Below are 22005 nucleotides of genomic sequence, written 5' to 3' on the forward strand. Positions count from 1 at the left end.
TTCAGTAAAAAACAGAGGAGCCGGAGCCGTGTGGCTCGTCCAAAAGAGGCTTGGCTCATTTGGAGGAGCTCCCTCAAGAGGAGCCGTGCCAAACACCCCCTAAAGTTTGACCAAAACTATATTAAAAAACACTAACATTTATGGTATAAAATAAGTATCATTAAATTAATTATAAAATATTATTTTCTTAGTAAACCTAGTTGGCTAGTTGAAGACATAAATGTTAATAATATTCATTATAAATTTGATCAAAGTTAAACTAGTTTAACTTATACAAATCCTCTTATAGTTGTATATTTTTTTATGAATGCAGTGGATACTTGGTATCGCTAGCATATTATATTACGGGGACAATATATGGCCGAGAGGCTTTGCTTTGCTTTCTCCAAACAAGATCTTAGTTCACCAAAGTCTAGATTGGTACCACGTGATCAGGTAATTGCACATTATGGAGAGAACCGAGAGTTCCAGCCCCTCAAATTAACCGATCCATCACATGATACTCTTCTTTTTATCTGTGTGTGAGTATATATATGTCGGAGAAAAACTCGTGCAATAAAACCTCTAACTCTCTAACTTTGGCCATTATAGCTTATATTACCTCCGTCCTAGAAAGGATGTAATTCTGAGTTTGGTTAGAGTCAAACTAGTTTAAGTTCAGTTGAATTTATACAAAATAGTATACACATTTAAGGCTCTAAATAACTATATAATGAAAATATAGTACATAACAAATTTAATGATCTTATACAATATGATAAGTATTAATGCCTTGTAGTCAAATTTAAGATAGTTTGATTGAGCACTATTCTAGAACTCCATCTTTTGGGACAGAATATTTGGATTGAGCATACAATGAATTACAGTATGAAAACATTTCATAATTTAGTAATTTACTGTTTTCATTTTATATAAACATCGGCATAATTTGTGTAGAGACCGTATTGACGCCCATAGCAGGGTATAGTCCTATAGACACCTTTTCTGAACTAGTAGAGGCCAGCAAATTTATATAGAACCAGACTCCTTCCTCCATAAAAAGAGTTTATTAAATATAATGCTGTATTTTTTTAACCTACTATTTTTTTGCTGCGACCGCATTGCTGATCATTGGACTTTATTTTCTACTCCGTACAAGGCAGAAGCCGCTGTCAGGGAAAAAGTGCTTAGCCCTCGACAAAACACTATGGATGGATGGAGTAACCACGTTGCTTTTGATGTGGCAGCTGCTGTCGTCCGCATATTCCAAAGAGCCAGGAGAACAATCCGATTAACACGGGGCTGTCCCCAAATCCAAAAAAAAAAAAAAACATGGCTGTCCCTTCCACAACGACAGCTTTTAAATTGATACGACAAAATATGAAAACAATTTGTCCTACCAGCCCAAATAAGCCACCACCACACACACAACAAGAGCAGGAGCGGCAGCAAAAATTCCACAAAAATATACTCCCTCCATCCCAAATTGTAAGTCATTCCAAGAATCTTGGAGAGTCAAAGCATCTCAAGTTTGACCAAGTTTATATAATAAGATAATAACATTTATGATACTAACTAAGTACCAATAGATTCTTTGTTCATTATATTTTTATAGTATACCTATTTGATGTCATAAATCTTTGTAATTTTTTTTATAATTTTGGTCAAACTTGAGAAGCTTTGACTCTCCAAGATTCTTGGAATGACTTACAATTTGGGATGGAGGGAGTAGTAGATAGTAATATTGCACGAGAGATATGCGCGATTGATCAAGGGCCACTAAAAGATTGCCTCGTGCGTGCCATGCATGCATGCAAAAGATTTTAGTATTATTTATTTATTTCGGAGCAAGAGTGGGCACCTGCAGGAAGTTCAGTGAGGAGAGAGAGGCCTAGCTTTTGTTTGGTGTATTTGTGCTTTGCCTTTGTCATAAGGGCAAGTTTGAGTCAGGGTACTAATCCAATTTTGGATAGTATTCCGTTTTGTATTTGTAGCCAAAAATTTGGCATTGGTTTATGAGTAATGGAGATTACTTCCATGTCAAAAAAAAGGCAAAGCATAAAAGGAATGATGCCTGCGTCATCCACCGACTCCAAGTATATATCCACCGGCTTTTGTTATGTCGAAATTGCTGACGACCGGACGTCCGATTGAATATTGATCCGTTGGACGGTACCGTGGATCGGGCCGATTCGTTTCCCCGGGCTTGCACTTCGTGCCCCCGCTCGTGCCTACTTTTCATGCACCCACCCGGGGGTCTGCGCCCGTGGGGACCGTTGGTGCCCATTTCCGCTTCCCACGTGCATCCGATGTACAACACCCGATCTACTTTTAAAACATTCAGATGCAACACTTACAACATACGTCTGAAGACAGAAGAAACACTTGAAACATGCGTCTAAAACACTTGAAAACAATTGTTAACATACGCAACATGCAGATAGAACATTTACAACATGTGTGTGAAACATTCAACATCGAGATAAACACACTTGCAACATACGTCTAAAAAACAGATGAAACATTGGGGACAGAGGCTTGCAACATATGTGTACAACTATTGCAACATATGCAACATCCCGATCTACTTTTGCAACATCCATATGAAACACTTGTAATATACCTCTAAAACAACTGAAACATTTGAATTCCACACTTGCAACATGCATCGTATCCCGGTGCGACCTCCTCCACCGTCTGCATCAGGGCGCCAGCGCGCCATAGCCGTAGCAGGAGGCAAGGCCGAAGGGCTTCCACGCCATGGCCTAGCGCTTCTCCTTGCGCTGGTGGTGCCTGTCGGCATCGTCGGGCGAGGTGGGTGCGCGAAACATGAGCAGGAGCAGCAGCGGGACGGGCGCGCAGAAGAGGAGCAGGAGCAGCAGGGCGGCACGGCAAAGCAGGAGCCGGGGTGCCCGTGGTGTGGGGGTGGAAAATGCCAAGGCGCATGCGAGCAATACGAATGGGGAAACGGTTCTGATGGGGAATGAAGAAGACAGCCAAACTTTTTTTTATCAAACAGCTATCGAAGGAGGCATCCGGGATAGTCGTTCATGCCGTCGTGGCCCACGACAACGGGGCGTCCGAACGATCAGACACCTGACCATTTCCGTCATATTTGAATTTACCCACATGATTTCGAGACTTCAACATGTTTATGGCCAATTTTCGTCAATGGTAGAAGATGTCTTTTTCGCAATGAAGCCTTAAAATTAACTTCTATCAATCTAGACAGGCACCAGAGTCCAGCAGGACATCTGGCGACCGGTTTTGAGTTCTCAGCACCATCCAAATAGGCTAAAGCCACAAGAGGAGCACACGAGTGTTCCGTCTGGGAAGGAAGGAACGAACTCTAGACATAACAGTCAAGCTGCACACGAACTTGATCGTCCAGTCACGAAATGGATTGGGGATGTAGTAGGTTTAGCCAATTCAGTAATATACGCCTCATATGTAGAGAGAAAAAAAACACGGATTGTGAAATTGTAACGTATTGGAAGATTTTGACGAACAGAGAATACAAATCGAAGCAAAATTGGAAACCATGGAGCGAGAATGACAACTCAGTTCAAAGGATCTTTTCATTGCCAAGTGTGTACAAATTCCTCAAGCAGAACAAAAAGCTGCTTCTCCAGAGCAACTTCGTCTAACAAGCAACAGACTGCCACTACCTAGGATCTGAGCCTGCTCTGCATGCGTCATGGCCAACCAGCAGCATCTGAATCAAGAAATTGAACTAATTGGGCCTCAAACAGCCTGAAAAGGAATTACAGGATTAACGTTAAAACAAACACGACCTAAAAAACAGCGCAACAGAGGTTTGAATCTGAATGCAACAAATGGAATTCTTAGGATAGATATAATTGATATTTCAGTGTTGTCATTTGTTAGAACAGACGAGAGATGCAGCTGACATGTGTATAATAACCCAAACACTGACCTAAAAACAGTCAAACTACAAGGTTTGATTGCAAGAAACAATATGCTATATATATTTATTTACTAATACAGGGAAAGATAATTTCCCTACTGCCAATTATCTAAACCATTACATAGTTCAACAGTACACATAGGTAGCAAGCGATAACAAAAATAACAAACCAATCTTCACGAATAGCTGGCAGCTGAAGAATTACCTCGGATTAGTCTGGTGTTCTTATCTACATCTTGATGCTGAAGTAGTCGGAATCAAAATGATGCAGCCTTACATATCCATCTTCACCACCACTTGAAAAGCTAATAAGATTAAAGAAAGAAGATGTACAGAATTAGGGAAACAAACCCTTTTACTAAAAAAAAACAACTTCAGAACATAAGAGAAAAGTATCTACAATGCATGTTGATTGGGTACATCGGTAGCTCTCATGAATAATATTTTTTTCAACAGCAGCAATCAGAATAGCGTATATAACCAGAGTGCCTGGTTGAAATCATTGAGCTATCAGATCCCAAAGATGCATACATACAATAATAAAAAAAAACATTTTTAAAGGCCAGATAAATGGTAAAGCTACTGTGGGCAGAATGCAGCTCTCATAGTAAAAATGTTCATCAAACTGAGGTCAGCATAGCATATATTGCCAATGTGATTGGCTACAATCACCGAGCTACATATAAATGTAGAATGGCTGAAGAGGAGACATTCAGCCGTATACAAGGTAAAAATAAATAGCTTCAGAAATCATTGAAAACCAGATATGTAGTAGACATATGTAAAAGATAAATTATGTTTACAGAAAAAAGACTTGTCAATATAGAGGTCTAAAATACTTAAGCAGACTAAGTTAAAGAAAAGTGAGATAAAATGGCAAATCAAGACTGGTTGTTACATTGCCACACAAATGGGCTTGAAAGAGTTTTTTCAGAGAAAGTAAATTTGCAAAAGGTAAATACTAATGAAAATTACACATAGCAACAAAAATCCTGCTCTCAGAAAAGCTTATGGCATCCTTGTGTGGATCAGAATAGCGTATATTACCATGATTTACCATGGCTGAATCATTGAGCATATACAGTAAAAAACACCAAATATGGACATAACCTTAGACAACGAGAAGCGGCCAATTGTTGATAATAACAACAATGACTAAAAAAACACAAGTGCTGTCAGATAAAAAAAATATTACCTCCGCCCATCAGGATTAAATGCCAAAGCATTAATTGGCCCAAAATGTCCTTTAACACCACCAATTTCCTCTTGCAAAATCTAAAAGAGAGCAAGTTTTAATCAGAACAGTTCAAATATTGTAAGCATACAGAGTTAGCAATGAAGTAACACAAAAGGAGCAATAGCTTGATACTTTGTTAGCTGGAAAAGAAATTACCTTGTGATAGAATTTAGCCTCGAATTTACCAGCACGGCGGTCTGTCATAGTCACATTCATTGCATCCTGACCACCTCCTAGAACCACCTAAAAACAGAAACGAAAATCTTAGGGAAATGGAACACAGATGATGGTACCACTGGGCTCAGCATCATATGTAGACCATAACCACAATGCATTTACCTATGGCTCAAAAAAAAAACATGATAAATAGTGTTCTAGTGTCAATACAAAAAAAAAAAACCACAGCAGCTAACACAATGCACAAGCCATAGGTTAAAGGCTTACAACAACAAAGCCTGTCAGTCCCAAACAAGTTGGGGTAGGCTAGAGTTGAAACCCACCAAGAGCCCCTAGTCACGGTTCAGGCACATCAATAGCTGCTTTCCAAGCACTCCTATGCAAACATAGATCTCTAGGTATATCCCAAGCTTTCAAATCTCTTTTTATTGCCTCCCCCCATGTCAATTTCGGTCTACCTCTACCTCTCCTCACATTATTAGCTTGGCTTAGGACTCCACAATGCACTAGTGCCTCTGATGGTCTCCTTTGGACATGGCCAAACCACCTCAACCGATGTTGGATAAGCTTTTCTTCAATTGGTGCTACCCCTAGGCGGCCACGTATATCATCGTTCCTAACTCGGTCCATTCTTGTGTGACCACAAATCCATCGCAACATACGCATTTCTGCAACACTCAGTTGTGGAACATGACGAATCTTTGTAGACCAACATTCTGCTCCATACAACATAGCCGGTCTAATCGCCGTTCTATAAAACTTGCCTTTTAGCTTTTATGGTACCCTCTTGTCACAAAGAACGCCAGAAGCTTGTCGCCACTTGATCCACCTTGCTTTGATTCTATGGCTAACGTCCACATCAATGTCTCCATCTCTTTGTAACATCGATGCTAGATAACAAAAGGTATCCTTCTTAGACACTACTTGACCTTCCAAACTCACATTTCCCTCCTCCTGTGCAGCTCCGTCAAAGTCACATCTCATGTATTCAGTTTTAGTTCTGATTAATCTAAAACCTCTAGACTCAAGGGTCTGCCGCCACAACTCTAGTTTCCTATTTATTGCATCTTTTGTTGTGTACACAGCAAAAGATGCAATTGCTGACAGCACAGTTAAATATATACAAAATCATGACCTATGATTACATAAAAATGCACTAAATCAGACAAAGAGCCACTTTGCAATACCAGCTATATGACCATCCACTATACGAACTATGAAACCCAACTGCCAAACAAATTAGGTCTGGCAGTTCACACAACCTGGTCTTTATAAAAGACATGTATAAATAAGTTTGTGAAGAGGAACATACCGTATCATGAGTGGGAGAGATGTCAACAGCATTAACTGGTCTCTCTGTGACATACGTCTTGATCAGGGTCAGCGTTCTTGCATCCCATAGCTATGCATGGAAAATTGAATGTCAGGGAAACCATAAATATCTTTATGACAGTCAACTTGAACAAATGCTAACCTTAGCAGATTTATCCAAGGAGCCAGTAATGAAATGTGACCAATCTAAGGATTTTGACAAAGATGTGATGGTCTTCTGATGTCCAGATTCTTTATCAGACTCTTTCAGCAGTTGTCCAGTCTACATACAATTCAAAGAGCATCCCATGAGTGATGTGAAAAAAAGTCTCCATTGTTATGGAGAAACAATTAACTTCTTTAAATTTTAACAGTGCAGAAAAAGGCAGAGAAAGAGCAGCATGGATTTATAAAAGCACAGCAGAGTTCATTTTGAATCCCACACCCCCTTTCGGTTTCCTTATTCCCCCTTTGGGTAAATGGTGCATTAAATAAATTATCATGACTTGTTGGATAGACTAGAGTAACACTGGAAGCAGTAATCAGAAAGGTCGAGTCCAGTTTGCAAATACTAGTAGTACTAGCATATTAGTTGGTTGTTGTCTTAGTTCACTAAGCTGATAAAAGTAAAGTGAAATTTGGCATTATAAACTTCTAAGAATACAAATAAACATATTAACAAACTAAACTGCTATCATGACTGATCAGGAGGAAAAAAAACATTGCATATTATCACCACCAGATGCCCATAGCCCCATACCAACAAGCAATTGATGGGGGCATTCTTAGGGCTAGATAACCAAATTGTAACGGCCATCAGTACTATTTGCAGACACATAAAAGCATGCTATCCTAACCTCTGAGTCCCAGATGCGAATGGTGGCATCCTCCCCGGCAGTGATGATGGTCCTGTTCAGCGGCCCCCAAACGGCCCTGTTGATCCTTCCCTTGATGCCGGTGATGACGAGTGCAGACTCCTCCGTCTCTGCATACACACACAGGATCTCAAGGTCAAGGGTGCAGGCTTGCCATTCAAACAAAAACAACAGAGGAGGCATAAACAAAGCGTTCTTGAGAAGGCAAAGCACTAACGATCGTCGATGTCCTCGGCGATGCGTTTGACCTGGACGGTGGGGACGTGGTCCATGAAGTTGTCGGTGGTGACGACGGCGAGCGCGTCCCCGATGGCGAACTCGACGGACCTGGCGGGCGCGTCGAAGCGGAAGCTGAAGAGCTCCTTCCCCGTGCTGACCTCCCAGAGCTTGGCGGTCTGGTCGGCGGATCCAGTGATAAGACGCGCCGAGTCGCGGGAGACGTCGCAGGTCCAGACGGCGCCGTTGTGGCCCCGGTAGGTGCCGAGGCGGTCGCCGTTGTCGGCGTACCAGACCGTGGGGGTGTGGTCCTTGGCGCAGGAGAAGAGCAGGTCCCCGTCGCGGTTGTAGCGCAGGAACGTGAGCGGGCGCTCGTGGCCCTTCATCAGGATCGGCCTCATCGTGGCGCGCTGCTGCTGGTGGTGCTCGCCGTCGCGCCGCAAGGGGAGGAGTAGGAGAGGGCGGTGGCTTGATTTGGGTTTGGATGCGTCGGCGGCGGAGAGGAAGATGGAAACCCTAGCGCGTCCAATTATAGGCCTCCTCCGCCTTGCCCTTAACAGAGAAAGAAAGAACACGGGTGTCCATGTTCCCGCCTGGCCCAGTACGAGGTGCTTTCCTGGCCCAGCAATCCATCCGGGCCGGGCCGCGCGCGGTTTGATCCATCCTCTTCCGGGCCTTTTGCCATCGGTGAAGCATCCACGTACTGTTGGTTATTGTTAGGCTACAGAAATAAAATTACTTTGGTTATTGTTAGGCTTCAGAAATAAAATTAGAGATGAATAGGTGAATATCTAATGGGCTATGTGTCGGTGCGAAAAGTGACCAACAAGTAAATATTTGTAGTTTTATCGCGCGTTGTGATCGGATGTGGCCTAGCAAGCACTCAATGACACGGGATTTATACTGGTTCAGGCAATATGTCCTACGTCCAGTTTCAGTCGGTCGGTGACTTTATTTCTGAGCCCAGGTGCTCAAAGTTTGTTGTGGAGTTACAAACGAGTAGGAATGAGAAGGAGGATGTTAAAGGCCCGGTCGGACTCTGAACTGAATGGAAGAAAGTGATGGGTGCTCTAACGTGCGCTAAGTATTGGAGCGTATGCTCTGTGTAGCTGTTGGATTCTAGAACCGTTGAGTTGTTCGAGTACTTAGGTTGTCTAGAGTTAGAGAGAACGTTCTCAGAGAGGAGAGAGCGCATCCCCTTTTATAGTTGAAGGGGATGGCTTTACAAGTTAGAGAAAGAGAGAATGGATACGTGTGCTACCTAGTTTTGTTGCCCACGTTGTCGGGTACGAGACAGTCGTCGGCGGCCACAATACTGTTTATGTCAGACGCATGTGGCAGGCTTTACCGTGTTCGCCTGGTATGGCAAACACCGGCGCCTACAATACTATTTGTGCTCTGACACATCTGGAAGGTTGCACAGTGCCCGTCTGGCATGGCCTGGTGGCACCGTCCGGCAGATGTGCAGGGTATGGCAGGGTACGGCCCTCGGTATTGCGGTTTGACTTGAGCGCAAACGGGCGTCCCCGGTCGGTCATTCCCAGTTGGCCCTAACTGTGTCGGTCGGGGAAGAATCGCGAGTAGAGGTCCGGCATATCCCCGGTCGAAAAAAGAGGTCGGAGTCGGACTATGTCCCCACCTTGGCTAGGCCTTCTGGTCAGGGACCGGATCATTGCCTCGGCCTGTCATTATGTATCTGGGCTGGCCCGGGAGACGCGCGTTGTCACAACGCTGTCTCCTGGGCTAAGTTTTTTGCAGGGAAGCGGGTCCATTAGGGACCCCGGGTTTATGAACTCGACAGGAGCCCTCGAGTCCTTTTGGGACTTGTGTGAAGTCATGAAGGGGTTGTTTATACTCGTTTCACGAGCGCACCCGGTGGGTGTAAGATCGTGCGTCACCGTCGAACGAGACGGAGCGCCAACCCAAGCATCGGGCACAACCGAGGGGTGGGGCGAGGCGGAGCGCCAACCCAAGGGGTCGGGCGAGGTGGAGCGTCAGCCCGAGGCATCGGGCGCCAACCCAAGCATCAAGCGTGGCCGAGGGGTCAGGCGAGGCGGAGCGCCAACCCAAGGTGTCGGGCGAGGCGGAGCACCAACCTGAGGCGTCGGGCGCCAACCCAAGCATCGAGTGCGGCCGAGGCATGGAGCGCGGCCGAGGGGTCGGGCGAGGCGGAGCGCCAACCTGAGGCGTTGGGCGCCAACCCAAGCATCAGGCGCGGCCGAGGTGTCGGGCGAGGCGGAGCACCAACCCGAGGCGTCGGGCACCAACCCAAGCGTCGGGCGCGACCGAGGCGTGGAGCGCGGCCGAGGTGTCGGGTGAGGCGGAGCGCCAACCTGAGGTGTCGGGCGAGGCGGAGCGCCAACCCAAGCGTCGGGCGTGGCCGAGGCGCGGAGCATGGCCGAGGGGTAGGGTGAGGTGGAGCGCCAACCCGAGGTGTCAGGCGAGGCAGAGCACCAACCCAAGCATCTGGCGCGACCGAGGAGTCGGGCGAGACGGAGTCACCAACCCAAGTGTTGGGCGAGGTAGAGTCACCAACCTAAGTGTTGGGCGCTGCTGAGGGGTTAGTTTAGTTTCATGCTTTACCCTGTCCACGGTTTCCACAACCAGAGGGGTTGAGCTAATGTTGCTTGCCTCGATGGCTCGAGCGACACGCTCGGTGAGCTTAATAATAGGTACGTTCGAGTGGAATCTGGGTCCGTTGTTCGTAACGGGGTCAGCATAGCCCTCATGTGGAATTCCACTGCTCCTTAACCCGCCTCTCGGCAGATGCCCGAGCCATTCTAGAGATTGACTCAGGTGGCCCGCTGGCCTCCCCTCGATGGAGATTCTGTGGGTAAGGCTCGAGGTTAGGATCGAACGAGAAGGTCGAGATGACCCTGTCCGTTTCGGAGCAGATCGGGTGAGGGCCGCTAGGGCTCATTTATGTTTTCTCCCCTGGCTCTGTTTGACGTGAGGTGGCCTCAAGCCCTTTGCGGACCGGCCTTCGAACCCTGGTCAGTTGTCGCTCATATTGAATGAGGCGACTACCGCTTCGTGACGCAATATGAAGCGTTGTGATGCATCAATTGTATATACAATGCTTGGATGTATGGATGAATGTATGGATGAATGTATGAATGCATGCATGGGAATGAATGATCATGCACTAGAAAATAAAAAAGGGGGTTTGGTAAAGTTACCTCGATGACTCGAGTGACGGGTCTAGAGAGCTCCTATCGGATATGTTCGAAAGGGATCCATGTCCGTTGTTCGTGATGGGGCTGGCATAACCCACATGGGGCATCCTGTTGCTTCTTACCTGTCACCCATCAGCCGCCCGAGCCGTTCGATTGACTCGAGTGACCCTTTGGCCTCTCCTCGATGGAGATTCCATTGATGGGCCCTTCCAAACCCTGCCTGGGAAGACAAAGGGTCATTTGCGTGCGGTTGCGCCTTATTTCCTACGTCCAGGTTACGGTAGTGGTGGGCCCTGCCCTGACCATGTCCCATTAACCAGGCAACGTTTCATCTGGCAGGGCGCGTCCCATCAGCCAGGGCGTGTCCCACAGCATGCCTCTCCATCTTAAATAGGGGGAAGGGAGAGGATTTTCCTCCCATTCTTTCGTCTTTCTCCAACTGCTGCCTCTTCTCCTTCCTCCTTTTTACCAAGCCCGTTCATGCGACACGACGGTTTCTAGGAGAGGAGGGTAAAGCGAGGGAGAGGAGAACTCTTAGATTCATTCACAAATTCAAGGCATGATGTCGAACTAGAGGCCTTCCAGCGTGGATGAAGAGGTGCTAGCCGCCTTCGCTGAGAAGGGTCTACTCCCGTTGAAGGAGGAGGCGCATTGAACGGCTCCTCCACCGGGGGAGGTTGTTCCGCACCCCTAGGCCGACTAGGTCGTATCCTATCTCACCTTCCATGAGCATGGGCTCCTCAACGAGTGGGGTCTAGAGTTGTAGCACCTCAACCCGACTAGGGTACTGCACATCGCCGGCTTCATCACCGTCTGCGAGGCCTTCCTTGGGATGGAGCCGCATGTGGACTTCTTCCGGTAGATCTTCAGTGGGCTAACCCTGTCCGAGGGGAAGCCACCTAGAATTGCACCGGTTGGGGGATTTGCTTTGTAGAAGAAACCAGAGCCATCGGCTCCCTACCCTGCGTACTCCCCCTATGACTCCAATCGGGGTGGCACGGTGAGTGGTTCTACATCAGGAACCCGGCAGAGGCGCCATTCCCGACATTTACCGAAAGAAGGCTGGAGAGGAGGGAGAGTTGGTCGTGGGGTCCTACCGGTCGGCAGAACAACTTGGAGGTTATAGAGACGGAGCTTTAGAGGCTTGTGCAGCATGGCCTTGATGGGTTGCAGGTCTTCTATACCTTCTCCCGCCATCGGGTCGCCCCATTGGCGGAGAGAAGGTGGCCGATGTGGGAGTACTCCGGTCCGATGGATCCTGACCATGCGTCGCCGGATGGGCTACCGAAGGATGAAGGTTGGAGTCGACTCGATCGGGTGCTGCCGTTGAGGGATAAAGACTCCCTCGAAGGGATGCACGGACCTCTTCATGCCATGAAGCTATCCAATTTGGTATGCTTCTTTCCCATGACCTTATCCTCCTTGTTTTTGATGTTGTGATTGATTTCGAGTTGCTTGTTCCAAAGGGACTCGTGGGCTATAAATCCTGGCCGCATCTTTCGAGGGGGGTGAAGGGCGCAGCTCAGCAAGCTGCCTAGAGGGACGCGACACTTGCTAAGAAGAAGAAAAAAACTGAGAAGGCCTGGAGGAGGTTCAAAAAGGAGAAGGAGATCAGCCGGCGGGTCTAGGGGGTGAGAGCCAGAGTGACGTGGAGGCAGAGCTCGAGTCGGAGGAGCCCACGAAGATGGGTGGCGACGCGAGTGCCTCCGAGGATGAAGGAGATAGGGGCACTATCGTGACCTCGATGGAGCACCATGAGCCCACAGCCGCATCCGTTGGTGGCGGGCGTGATACAGAGACACGCTGTGACGTTCCTGAGTCAAGGAAGCGTGCTATGAGTGAAGACACTACCCTTGATTGAGAGGCGAAGCGGGCGCGGTCGCCGCTCCATTCGGAGGCATCATCGGCTTCGCGCCCCCTGCTCTAAGAGTGGTGGACCACACCGGTCAGTCAGGGGGACATGATTGTTCTCCTGTGTCATCAGGGTAAGCACATGTGCATGACCCCCAATGGGGAGATGCCCCGCCAGTTGCTCCGGTGATTTTGCCACAAGCTGGCGGTCGTAGCCGTTCGTGGGTCGATCGGGGACCAGTCGGGTCGGCTCCTTCCTCAGCCGATACGAGGGGGCATGGGTCACGACCCACGAGCGGTCCTCGTTCGGTCAGCTCATCGCCAGCCGGTCAAGGCTTCAAGGCTCCGCCGCTGTCGTCTAGGTATGCATTCATACTCCCTCCTATTCTCATTGCTGAGTTTTTGAGTGTGACTAACCTGTGCTTGTTTGACTGCAACCAAAGGATGGCGGGACTAGGAATCTCCCCACCTCCTGTGCGAGAAGAGCGGAGACCTAGCCTGTAGTGGGTCGTGATGAGCGGCAGAGGAAGCAGGCTAGCGGTAGTGCGACCTTCCTTACCGGGGGGTGCATCTTCCTGACCAGTCACGAGTACGGCGGCAGCGGTGGCGGCGGCGGTGATGGTGGCGATCCCCGTGGTGATGGTGGAGGTCGAGTTGGAGGTGACTCTCATAGTCCCTCCCTCAACGGCTATGGAGGAGGAGAGGAGGGAAACCAGGCTCCCTGCCTCGCCTAACAGAGGAGCACCCCGTTCACTCGCCTGGTCGGAGCTGGAGGAGTCCGGAGGAGCCATGGTCGGACCGGAGGTAGTGGATCCACCAGTGGGCCATGGAGGCCTAGTGGTGGATATCCCCTTCACTGGTGAGGAAGACACCAGGGTGGAGCCGCCGGCCATCCCGCCGTCTCGGGAGCTGGTGATGATCCGGTCGTCACATGATATTGCGATGGCTGGATCTTCTAGCAGGTCGAGGGCGACCCACAAGCTGGTGTTTCCTTTCCCCGATGAGTCGAGAAAGGCCCAATTTGTTCTTCGTGATGAGGAGGAGGTGATGCTCTGGCACTTGCTCGGGGAAAGAGGACTATTGATGGAGTCCGATCTCGCCCTTACTAAGGCGAGGCTCAAGGAGGCCTTGGAGAGGGTTGAGCTCATCCATTAGGCCATGACAGTCAACCTGCCATGCATTGCAGAGGTAAGTTCTCTGCATTTTTAGGGTTGTCCTTGACTCCTTGGCCTTTCAATGGTTGTCTTAGCATGTCTGCTTCTTGCCTCACAGGATTTAGAGATGATGTTGATCTGTAAATCCTAATTTCTTTGGGAGGAGCATGGTCGAATGGAGTAGGAAGCAATGGCATTGTGGCGGGTTAATGAGCTCAGGCACCAGCTGTACTTTGCCCATCATGAGTCCTAAGATCGAGCGGCCGAGGCGTCGGGAGCACGGGCGGCAGAACTGCTTGTGGTTGAGCAGGCGACCGCTACCGAGCGGGAACTCAACGCAGCAAAGGTCCACCTGATGGAGACTGAGGCGGTGCTTCAGAAGTCCTTGGAGGCTCTGGAGGTGGAGCAGAAGACCCAGTCCGATGCTGAACAAGAAGTGGTTGCACTCTGGGGGTAGATGCTCGAGGCAGAGGAGTCAAATGCTCAATTGCTCGAGAGGGTGACCCAGCAAGAGGAAGGGCTCTCCATTCTCAAAAGCGCCCACCTTGGTATTTATCTGTTCTGCCTTCGGTTGATGCCTTGATTTTTCCTTTCCTTTGCTTCTGAATTTGTTGTCTTTTCTAGAGCTAGGTGGAAAGATCGACTCTCTAGAGCAAGAGCAGGAGACGGCCAAAGCAGTGGTCGGTCAGGGCATAGAGGTGCTAGCTCAGTCCCTTGAGGAGTGGTGCGCTCTCAAGGGAGAGCTCAACTAGATTCATAATGTCGCATAGGTGGTCGTCTCTGAGGTGTTCAGGTCGAGGCCAAGCACTAGTACGCCCACCGTCCAGCTGGTGGAGGTCCCGAATGAAGTTTGGGCGCTCATCTTTGACGACATGTTCTATGGGATGTCGGGGGTGCTGACCTTGGTGGCAACCCATCACCCTGATCTGGACATCACGGCCATCTGTAGAGGATACATCGACGCGTGGAGTATAGACAAAATCCATGCGCTGGGGGAGAGTTTGGTGCCATATGCGAAGATGGTCGCCGAGCAGGTCACCACGCAGTGGGTGATGGAGGCTCGCTGTTCGAGCATGGCTCAAGACGTGTGCCAGAAAGCGGGAGTGAAGATCGGGTCGAAGGTGAGTGTCGTCTGGCCCCCAACAGAGCCGAACGTCGTCCCAACCAGAAGCGAGCTACCTTTGTCCTCGTCTACCAGAAGTGAGCCGCCGAGGGGCCATAGTAGAGTTTAGAGTAGAAATAGTCAGTTCATGTAAAAAGATGAGTTCATGGGGAAGCCCCCGTGTGAATAGTTTTACATTCGTGAATATTCTAAGTTTGTTTTGTGATGAAATCACTCGTGAGGGGAAGGTTGTCCCATCTGCCCTTGTTTTTACCCTTGTGTAGCTTAGTTTCTTGTCCTTTCTTTTTCGCACCTGCCCGTTGACCTGTAGGTGCAACCTTAAGAACCTAGGCGTGGCCCACGAGGCTTAGCTGCTCATAACCGTAGGTCGTGGCAGGGTGTGATCGGTCGGGAGGTTAAAACGTAAGTTACATAGGGTAATCAAAGGAACAGAATGCCCTGTTGTTTGGGCTACGCCCTTTTGTTTGGGTGAAAAGTATTACTATATGATAGTAAGAAAGGAGGGTGGTATCACACCCCCGTGGAGCCCTCGAGCGACCTAGGCGAAGAGTGCTCGGGCTAGGGCGCTGTAGGAGCAAACGTTGAATGGAAAGAAACTGTAAGACTAAGTTTTAGGGGAAGAAATGATGTAACTGTTCGATGTTCCATGTGTTGGAGAGAACATTGTCGTTGTCGTCCTTCAACCGGTAGGCACCCAGTCAGAGTACCTCGGTCACTATGTAGGGTCCTTCCCATGGTGGAGAGAGCTTATGTCTATCCTTGGTGGACTGGGTCCTCTTGAGTACGAGATCACCGACCTCGAGGATCCTCCCCCTGATTTTTCTTTCATGGTACCTACAGAGAGTTTGCTAGTAGATAGCGGAGCGAATGATGGTCATCTCACGAGCCTCTTCGAGTAGGTCGACCGCGTCCTACTAAGCCTCTATGGCTTGGTCTTGGTCGAAGGCCTTAACTCTTAGGGCACCTTGATCGAGGTCAGAGGGCAACACTGCTTTAGCTTCGTAGGCTAGGAAGAAAGGTGTGAACCCCGTGGATCAGTTTAGGGTCATTCTCAGGCTCTAGAGGATCACTGGGACCTCTACAACCCATCGCCCGACATACTTATTGAGTCGGTCGAAGATGTAGGGTTTGAGTCCTTAGAGGACCATGCCATTGGCCTGCTTGACCTAACTATTAGTATGTGGGTGTCTGACCAAGGCCCAATCGATCCTGATGCCGTATCCATCACAGAAGTCTAGGAATTTCTTCCCGGTGAAGTTTGTTCCGTGGTCGATGATGATACAGTTTGGAACGCCAAACCGATAGAAGATGTCGAGGAAGAACTTGACCGCCTCTTCCGAGCGGATATTGGTGATGGGCTTCGCCTCTATCCACTTGGTGAACTTGTCCATAGCTATAAGTAGGTGAGTGAAGCCGCCCGGGGCCTTTTTGAGGGGTCCGACCATGTCGAGGCCCTAGACCACGATGGCCAGGTGATGGGGATGGTCTTAAGCTCTTATATCGGTAGTTGAGTTTGCCGAGCATAGAACTGGCATCCTTCACACCTGCAGACAACCTACTCTACGTCTCATAGTGCAGTGGGCCAGTAAAAACCTTGGCGAAAGGCTTTCCTGACCAGCGACCTTGGGGCTACATGATGTCCACAGATTCCAGCATGGATTTCGAGGAGGAGCTGTTTCCCTTGGTCGGTCGAGATGCACTTCATGAGTACTCCCAACGGACTCTGCTTGTAAAGTTCATCATCGATGGCGACGAATGTCTTGACGCATCGAGCGATTCATTGCACTTCAGTCCTTTCCAGTGGGAGAACCTCCTCGAGGATGTAGGTGAGCAGTGGCTCTCTCTAGTCAGCCTGATCGAATGCCACCATGGTGACATCGGCGGGCGACATTGCCATGGAAGCGCCAAGGTCAAAGCCCTCGAGTACTTGGTCGGGGTCAGGGCACGTTGGGAGGTCGGAGCCCTCGAGTGCCAGATTGGTGTTAGAGTGCGTCTAGATCGGATCCTCCGAAACTCGGGCAGACGACTCGTGGAGATCGTTGGTGAAGACCCCATCTGGAGATGGAACCCGCCTGGCAGCCAATTTTGTGAGGAAATCAGCGGCATCGTTGTCCTTTTGGGGACATGATGCAGTTCGATCCCTTGGAACTTGTCCTCGAGCTTGTGCACCTTCTGGTAATATGCTGCCATAAGAGGGCTTTTGGAGGAGGACTCCTTCACGACTTGGTCGATGAGCAACTCCAAGTCGCCGTGGACATATAGTCACGTGGCGCTGAGCTCAACGACAATGCGCATTCTATTGATGAGGGCCTCGTACTTCATGGCATTGTTTGAGGTTGATAAATGGAGACGGATCATGTAGCAAAGCCTGCTCCCGTTCGAGGAGATTAGAACCACTCCAGCCCTCGAGCCGGGCGCCATTACCGACCCATCGAAGTACATCATCCAGTACTCGTGGGTAATGTTCGGGGTTGGGAGCTGAACTTCCATCCATTTGGCGATGAAGTCGGCGAGAGCCTGAGACTTAATAGCGGTGCGAGGGATATACCTGATGTCGTGGCTCATGAGCTCGAGAGCCCACTTGGAGATCCATCCCGCATCATCGTGGTTGCGAACGATGTCTCCCAACAGGTATGAAGTGACGACCATGACTTCATGGTTGGTGAAGTAGTGCAGGAGCTTCTGGGTCACTATTAGTACAATATATAGAAGCTTCTAAACTTGGGGGTAACGAACCTTGGCATCGGAGAGTACCTCACCGACAAAGTATACTGGTCGTTGGACCTTTTGGGGTGTCCCGTCTCCTCCCTCTCGACGACGAGGGTGGCGCTTACAACATGGTTGTTTGCCATGACGTAGAGGACGAGGGGTTCTCCTCGCTTGGGAGCGACAAGGATTGGGGCTGACATCTGTGATGCTTTGAGGCTTTCCAAATCCTGTTGTGCCTCCTCTGTCCAGACGAATGCGTCTCTCTTCTTGAGAAGTTTGTAGAGGGGAATACTGCGTTCTCCTAGTCGGGAGATGAACCGGCTTAGGGTGGCCAAATAGCCAGCGAGCCTCTGTACGCCCTTGACGTTGCGTATAGGGCCCATGTTGGAGATGGTCATGATTTTTTTCGGGGTTGGCTTCGATGCCGCGCTCGGACACGATGTATCAGAGTAGCTTCCCCTTCATAACCTCGAAAACACATTTTTTAGGATTCAATTTGACGCTGAACCTTCGGAGGTTTGCGAATGTTGCAGCCAAGTTTATGATCAGGTCGCTAGCTTGAGCCGTTTTCACCACTATGTCATCTATATAGACGACGATTGTTGGTTTTGGCCGCTCGACTTGGTCAAGCAGGTCGGGTGGGTCGATTTGGTAGGCGAAGCATCGCTGCATGCACCGTTGATAGGTGGCGCCAGTGTTCTTCAGACTGAAATGCATGGTTACGTAGCAGTACAAACTATATGGTGTTATTATTGAAGTCATGACTTGGTCAGACTCTTTCATCACGATCTGGTGATAGCCTGAGTAGGCATCCAGAAAGGAGAGGATTTCGCATCCGAAGGTGGAGTCGACTATCTGGTGTATATGTGGCAAAGGAAAATGGTCCTTTGGACATGCCTTGTTGAGGCTAGTATAATCAACACACATTCTTCATTTCCCGATCTTCTTTTTCACAAGAACATGATTAGCTAGCTAGTCGGAGTGGTATACCTCTTTGATGAATTCGGCTGCTAGGAGTTTGGCAATCTCCTTGCCTATGGCCCTATGCCTCTCATTGTCAAAGCGATGTAGGCGTTGCTTGGTGGGCTTTGAGCCCAAAACAAGGTGTACTGCATGCTCGGCGACCTCCCTTGGTATGCCTAGTATGTTAGAAGGTTTCCACGTGAAGACATCGCGATTGGCGTGTAGGAAGTTGGCGAGCTCGCTCTCTTATTTGGCCAGGAGCTTGGTACCAATCTGCACCGTCTTGGTTGGGTCAGTGGGGTCGATCCCTACTGCCTTGGTTTCCTCGGTCGGATGGAAGGCGCTTGAGGAGGTCGGCTCGTTGCTGTCGGGGACTGCTTGAGTTGCCAAATTCCTGAGCTATGGAAGCTCGGCGGAATTGATGACAACAGTGGCGAGTTCGTAATGCTTGTGGTCACACATGTAGGCATGCAAAAAGGTGCTACCCTTGGTGATGACGTTGTTCGGTCCCAGCATCTTCAACTTGAGGTAGGTGTAGTTGGGGATCGCCATGAACTTGGCGTAGCATGGCTGCCCCAAGATGGCGTGGTAGGACCCTAGAAAGTCCACTACCTCGAAGGAGCGGACCTCCAAGCGGAAGTTGGCTCAGTCACCAAACATGATGGGTAGGTCGATCTGCCTGAGCGGGTATGCCTGCGTCCCTGGGATTATGCCGTGGAAGGGAGAGCTCACTAGGCAGTGCTCTGACCGAGGGATGCGCATGGTGTCGAGGGTGTTAACGTAGAGAATGTTGAGGCCGCTGCCTTCGTCCATTAGCACCTTGGTGAGTCGCTTCTTGTGGACGATGGGGTCGATAACGAGCGAGTAGTGACCCGGTCGGGCGATGTGGGAAGGATGGTCTCTCTGATCAAAAGTGATCAGGGAGTCCGACCAGCTAAGGAAAGAGGGGATGTTCGATTTGGCGGCGCATGCCTCTCTATAGTGTACCTTGTGCTGGCATTTGGAGTGGATGGCGTTGGATCCCCCAAAGATCATGAGGCATTCCTCAGGGTCGGGGAAGCTGTCATCATCCTTGCCCACCACACCTCCTTTCTTAGCCTCCTCCTCCTTGCCTTTCCCTTCCTTTAGCTTGCCAGTGTGCCAAACAAAGCGCTTTAGGAGCTCACAGTCTTTGTAGAGGTGCTTGACGGGGTAGGCGTGGTTGGTGCATGGACTCTCCATGAACTTATCAAAGTGGTCGGGCTGGACCTACTAGGGCTACTTGCCCACATGATCTGTTGTGGCGACCGAGGCTGGGTTGGCCAGTCGGCGCCAATCCTTCTTGCTCTTCTACCCCTTTTGTGTGGAGGGGCCATCACCTTGGTCCTCACGCTTGGCCTTACCCTAGTCCCGACCATCGCTAAAGACCGCCCCGACCACCTCCTCGCTGGAGGCATGGTTCGTGGTGATGTTGAGCAGGTCACGAGTGGTACGGGGCTTCACATAGCCGAGCTTGTGGATCAAGGACGCGTAGGTCATCCTAGAGAGGAATGTTCTGATGATGTCCATGTCAATGACATCAGGAACAGAGTTGCACCACTTTGAGAACCTATGGATGTAATTCCATAGGGACTTATTGGGTTCCTGCTGGCAGCTCTTGAGGTCCTAGGAATTCCTAAGGCAGACATATGTCCCTTGGAAATTGCCGACGAAGACCCTCTTGAGGTCCGCCCGGTCATGGATGCTGTCGGGCAGAAGGAATTTAAGCCATGCTCGAACATGCTCCCCACGTAGATGGGGAGGTACTAGATGATGAAGTGGTCATCATCCACTCCTCTGGCTCGGCAGATGAGCCAAAAGTCTTTGAGCCATATACTAGGGTTGGTCTCCCTGGTGTATCTGGCGATGTTGGTGGGTGGTCGGAATCGCTGTGGGAACGGCGCCCTCTAGATGCGACGACCAAAGGCCCATGGCCCCGGGCCGTTCAGGCTAGGGCTTCGGTCATTTGGCCGGTCACCATGCCTAGGGTGCGTGTCCCCGCACTCCTTGATGGTCAGGCCGGGGCCTGTGCCGCCCGCTCTCGCCACCACTCGATAGACGTCATCATCGCACCGGGCATGGAGTTGATTGTTGATGATGCTACGAGCGTCACGGTTCAGCCTGAGGCGTTCGCGCAGCTATGGCTTCCCACCCCACACCCGACAACAGTAGTGGTGAGTGGACCAAGTGATTCGACTGGTGTGGCCCTAATCCTCCGGTTGGGCAAGAGGCCGCGAGCCGGTGTCACGACACGGAGCTCTCCGCCTATTGAACGACGGCGGTCTCCACCTGCACCTAGTGGTTTCGGTGGATTTCTTGTTCCTAGGGGTCGACTGGCTCGAGGAGGCCGCATAGAAGCATCGCCGTAGCAACGATGTTCTAGCCAGCTCGAGCGAACTGAGGGGGGGGGGGTCATTCCTTCCATCCAGGATGTTGTGCTAGACCTGACGGTTCCAAACCCTGAGCGCCGCTAGACGGGTTATGCGCACGTGGCGGCTGGCTCTGTCGCCTTTGTTGTAACTCCTCGTTGTGCTCTTGTGCACACACGAGGGCCTTCGCACGAGGGTCCAGAGGAGTGTGAGTCTACAGAGACTCTGCTACCACCGGTGGCTATCCCGGGGTGTCATGTCAAATGAGCTACGGTTAGCGTCGAGAAGAGCATGTTAGACTCTACAAAAAGGGAAAGATTAGGGTCCAAGTTATCTTAAGTTAGGAATATTTTCTCTTATAACTAAAGATTGTAATGAGTCGTACTTGAGTAGGATTGATGTTTAGGTTCTGGGTATAAATATTGGACCTCGACTATTGTAAGAATCACAATCAATCAATACTAATTACTTTTTTTGGCTTTACGTGAATCCTTAGGAGTAGGAGTACTGTAGATCTCGGCGAGTTCTTCAACAAGCAGGGCTGCTTCAATCCGGTCGACCTCTAGCTTGTTTATAAGTACCATCATGGCTTATACTTCTATTCATAAGGCTGCATCGGTCTGGCCAACCTCTTATGAGCTCTAGTATGAGTTAGTTATCAATCCTTGTCTAGTTCAAATACAGCTACATCGGTTAAGTTCGACCTCCACTACTCGAATTAGATTAAGGTCATGTTTTTGGCTCTACCTAAGGGTGGCGTCCTTCGGGTAGATTCATTAAGTTACCAATTTTGCTGATGTTCTTGTTGTCATTAGTTTCAGCAATATCAACCTGCCTGATCGAGATCGATCTAGATCGGCCTCACATCCTTTTAGTCCATCGTTTATCTTGTCATATTGCGATGGTTCTTAGTTTAAAC

At 49.4% G+C, this 22005-nt stretch overlaps 1 protein-coding gene and 3 non-coding genes across 4 annotated transcripts; all 4 read right to left on the bottom strand.

Annotated features, from left to right (window-relative positions):
* Positions 1-3532: 3532 nt before the first annotated feature.
* Positions 3533-8244, bottom strand: LOC136545254 (eukaryotic translation initiation factor 3 subunit I-like). The gene is made up of 8 exons (XM_066537299.1): positions 7725-8244; positions 7490-7617; positions 6796-6915; positions 6634-6723; positions 5301-5387; positions 5103-5182; positions 4113-4212; positions 3533-3732 (listed from the first exon to the last, which is right to left on the bottom strand). The coding sequence occupies exons 1-7, from the start codon at positions 8122-8124 to the stop codon at positions 4137-4139; spliced, it is 981 nt and encodes a 326-aa protein (XP_066393396.1). The 5' UTR covers positions 8125-8244; the 3' UTR covers positions 3533-3732; positions 4113-4136.
* On the bottom strand, positions 4334-4416 carry LOC136547743 (small nucleolar RNA U54). Its single transcript, XR_010781701.1, has one exon. It is a non-coding gene; the product is annotated as a small nucleolar RNA U54 (small nucleolar RNA).
* Positions 4505-4585, bottom strand: LOC136547739 (small nucleolar RNA U54). Its single transcript, XR_010781698.1, has one exon. It is a non-coding gene; the product is annotated as a small nucleolar RNA U54 (small nucleolar RNA).
* On the bottom strand, positions 4901-4984 carry LOC136547747 (small nucleolar RNA U54). Its single transcript, XR_010781705.1, has one exon. It is a non-coding gene; the product is annotated as a small nucleolar RNA U54 (small nucleolar RNA).
* Positions 8245-22005: the final 13761 nt, after the last annotated feature.

Source organism: Miscanthus floridulus, chromosome 3 (genome assembly GCF_019320115.1).
Source record: "Miscanthus floridulus cultivar M001 chromosome 3, ASM1932011v1, whole genome shotgun sequence".
NCBI lineage: Eukaryota > Viridiplantae > Streptophyta > Magnoliopsida > Poales > Poaceae > Miscanthus > Miscanthus floridulus.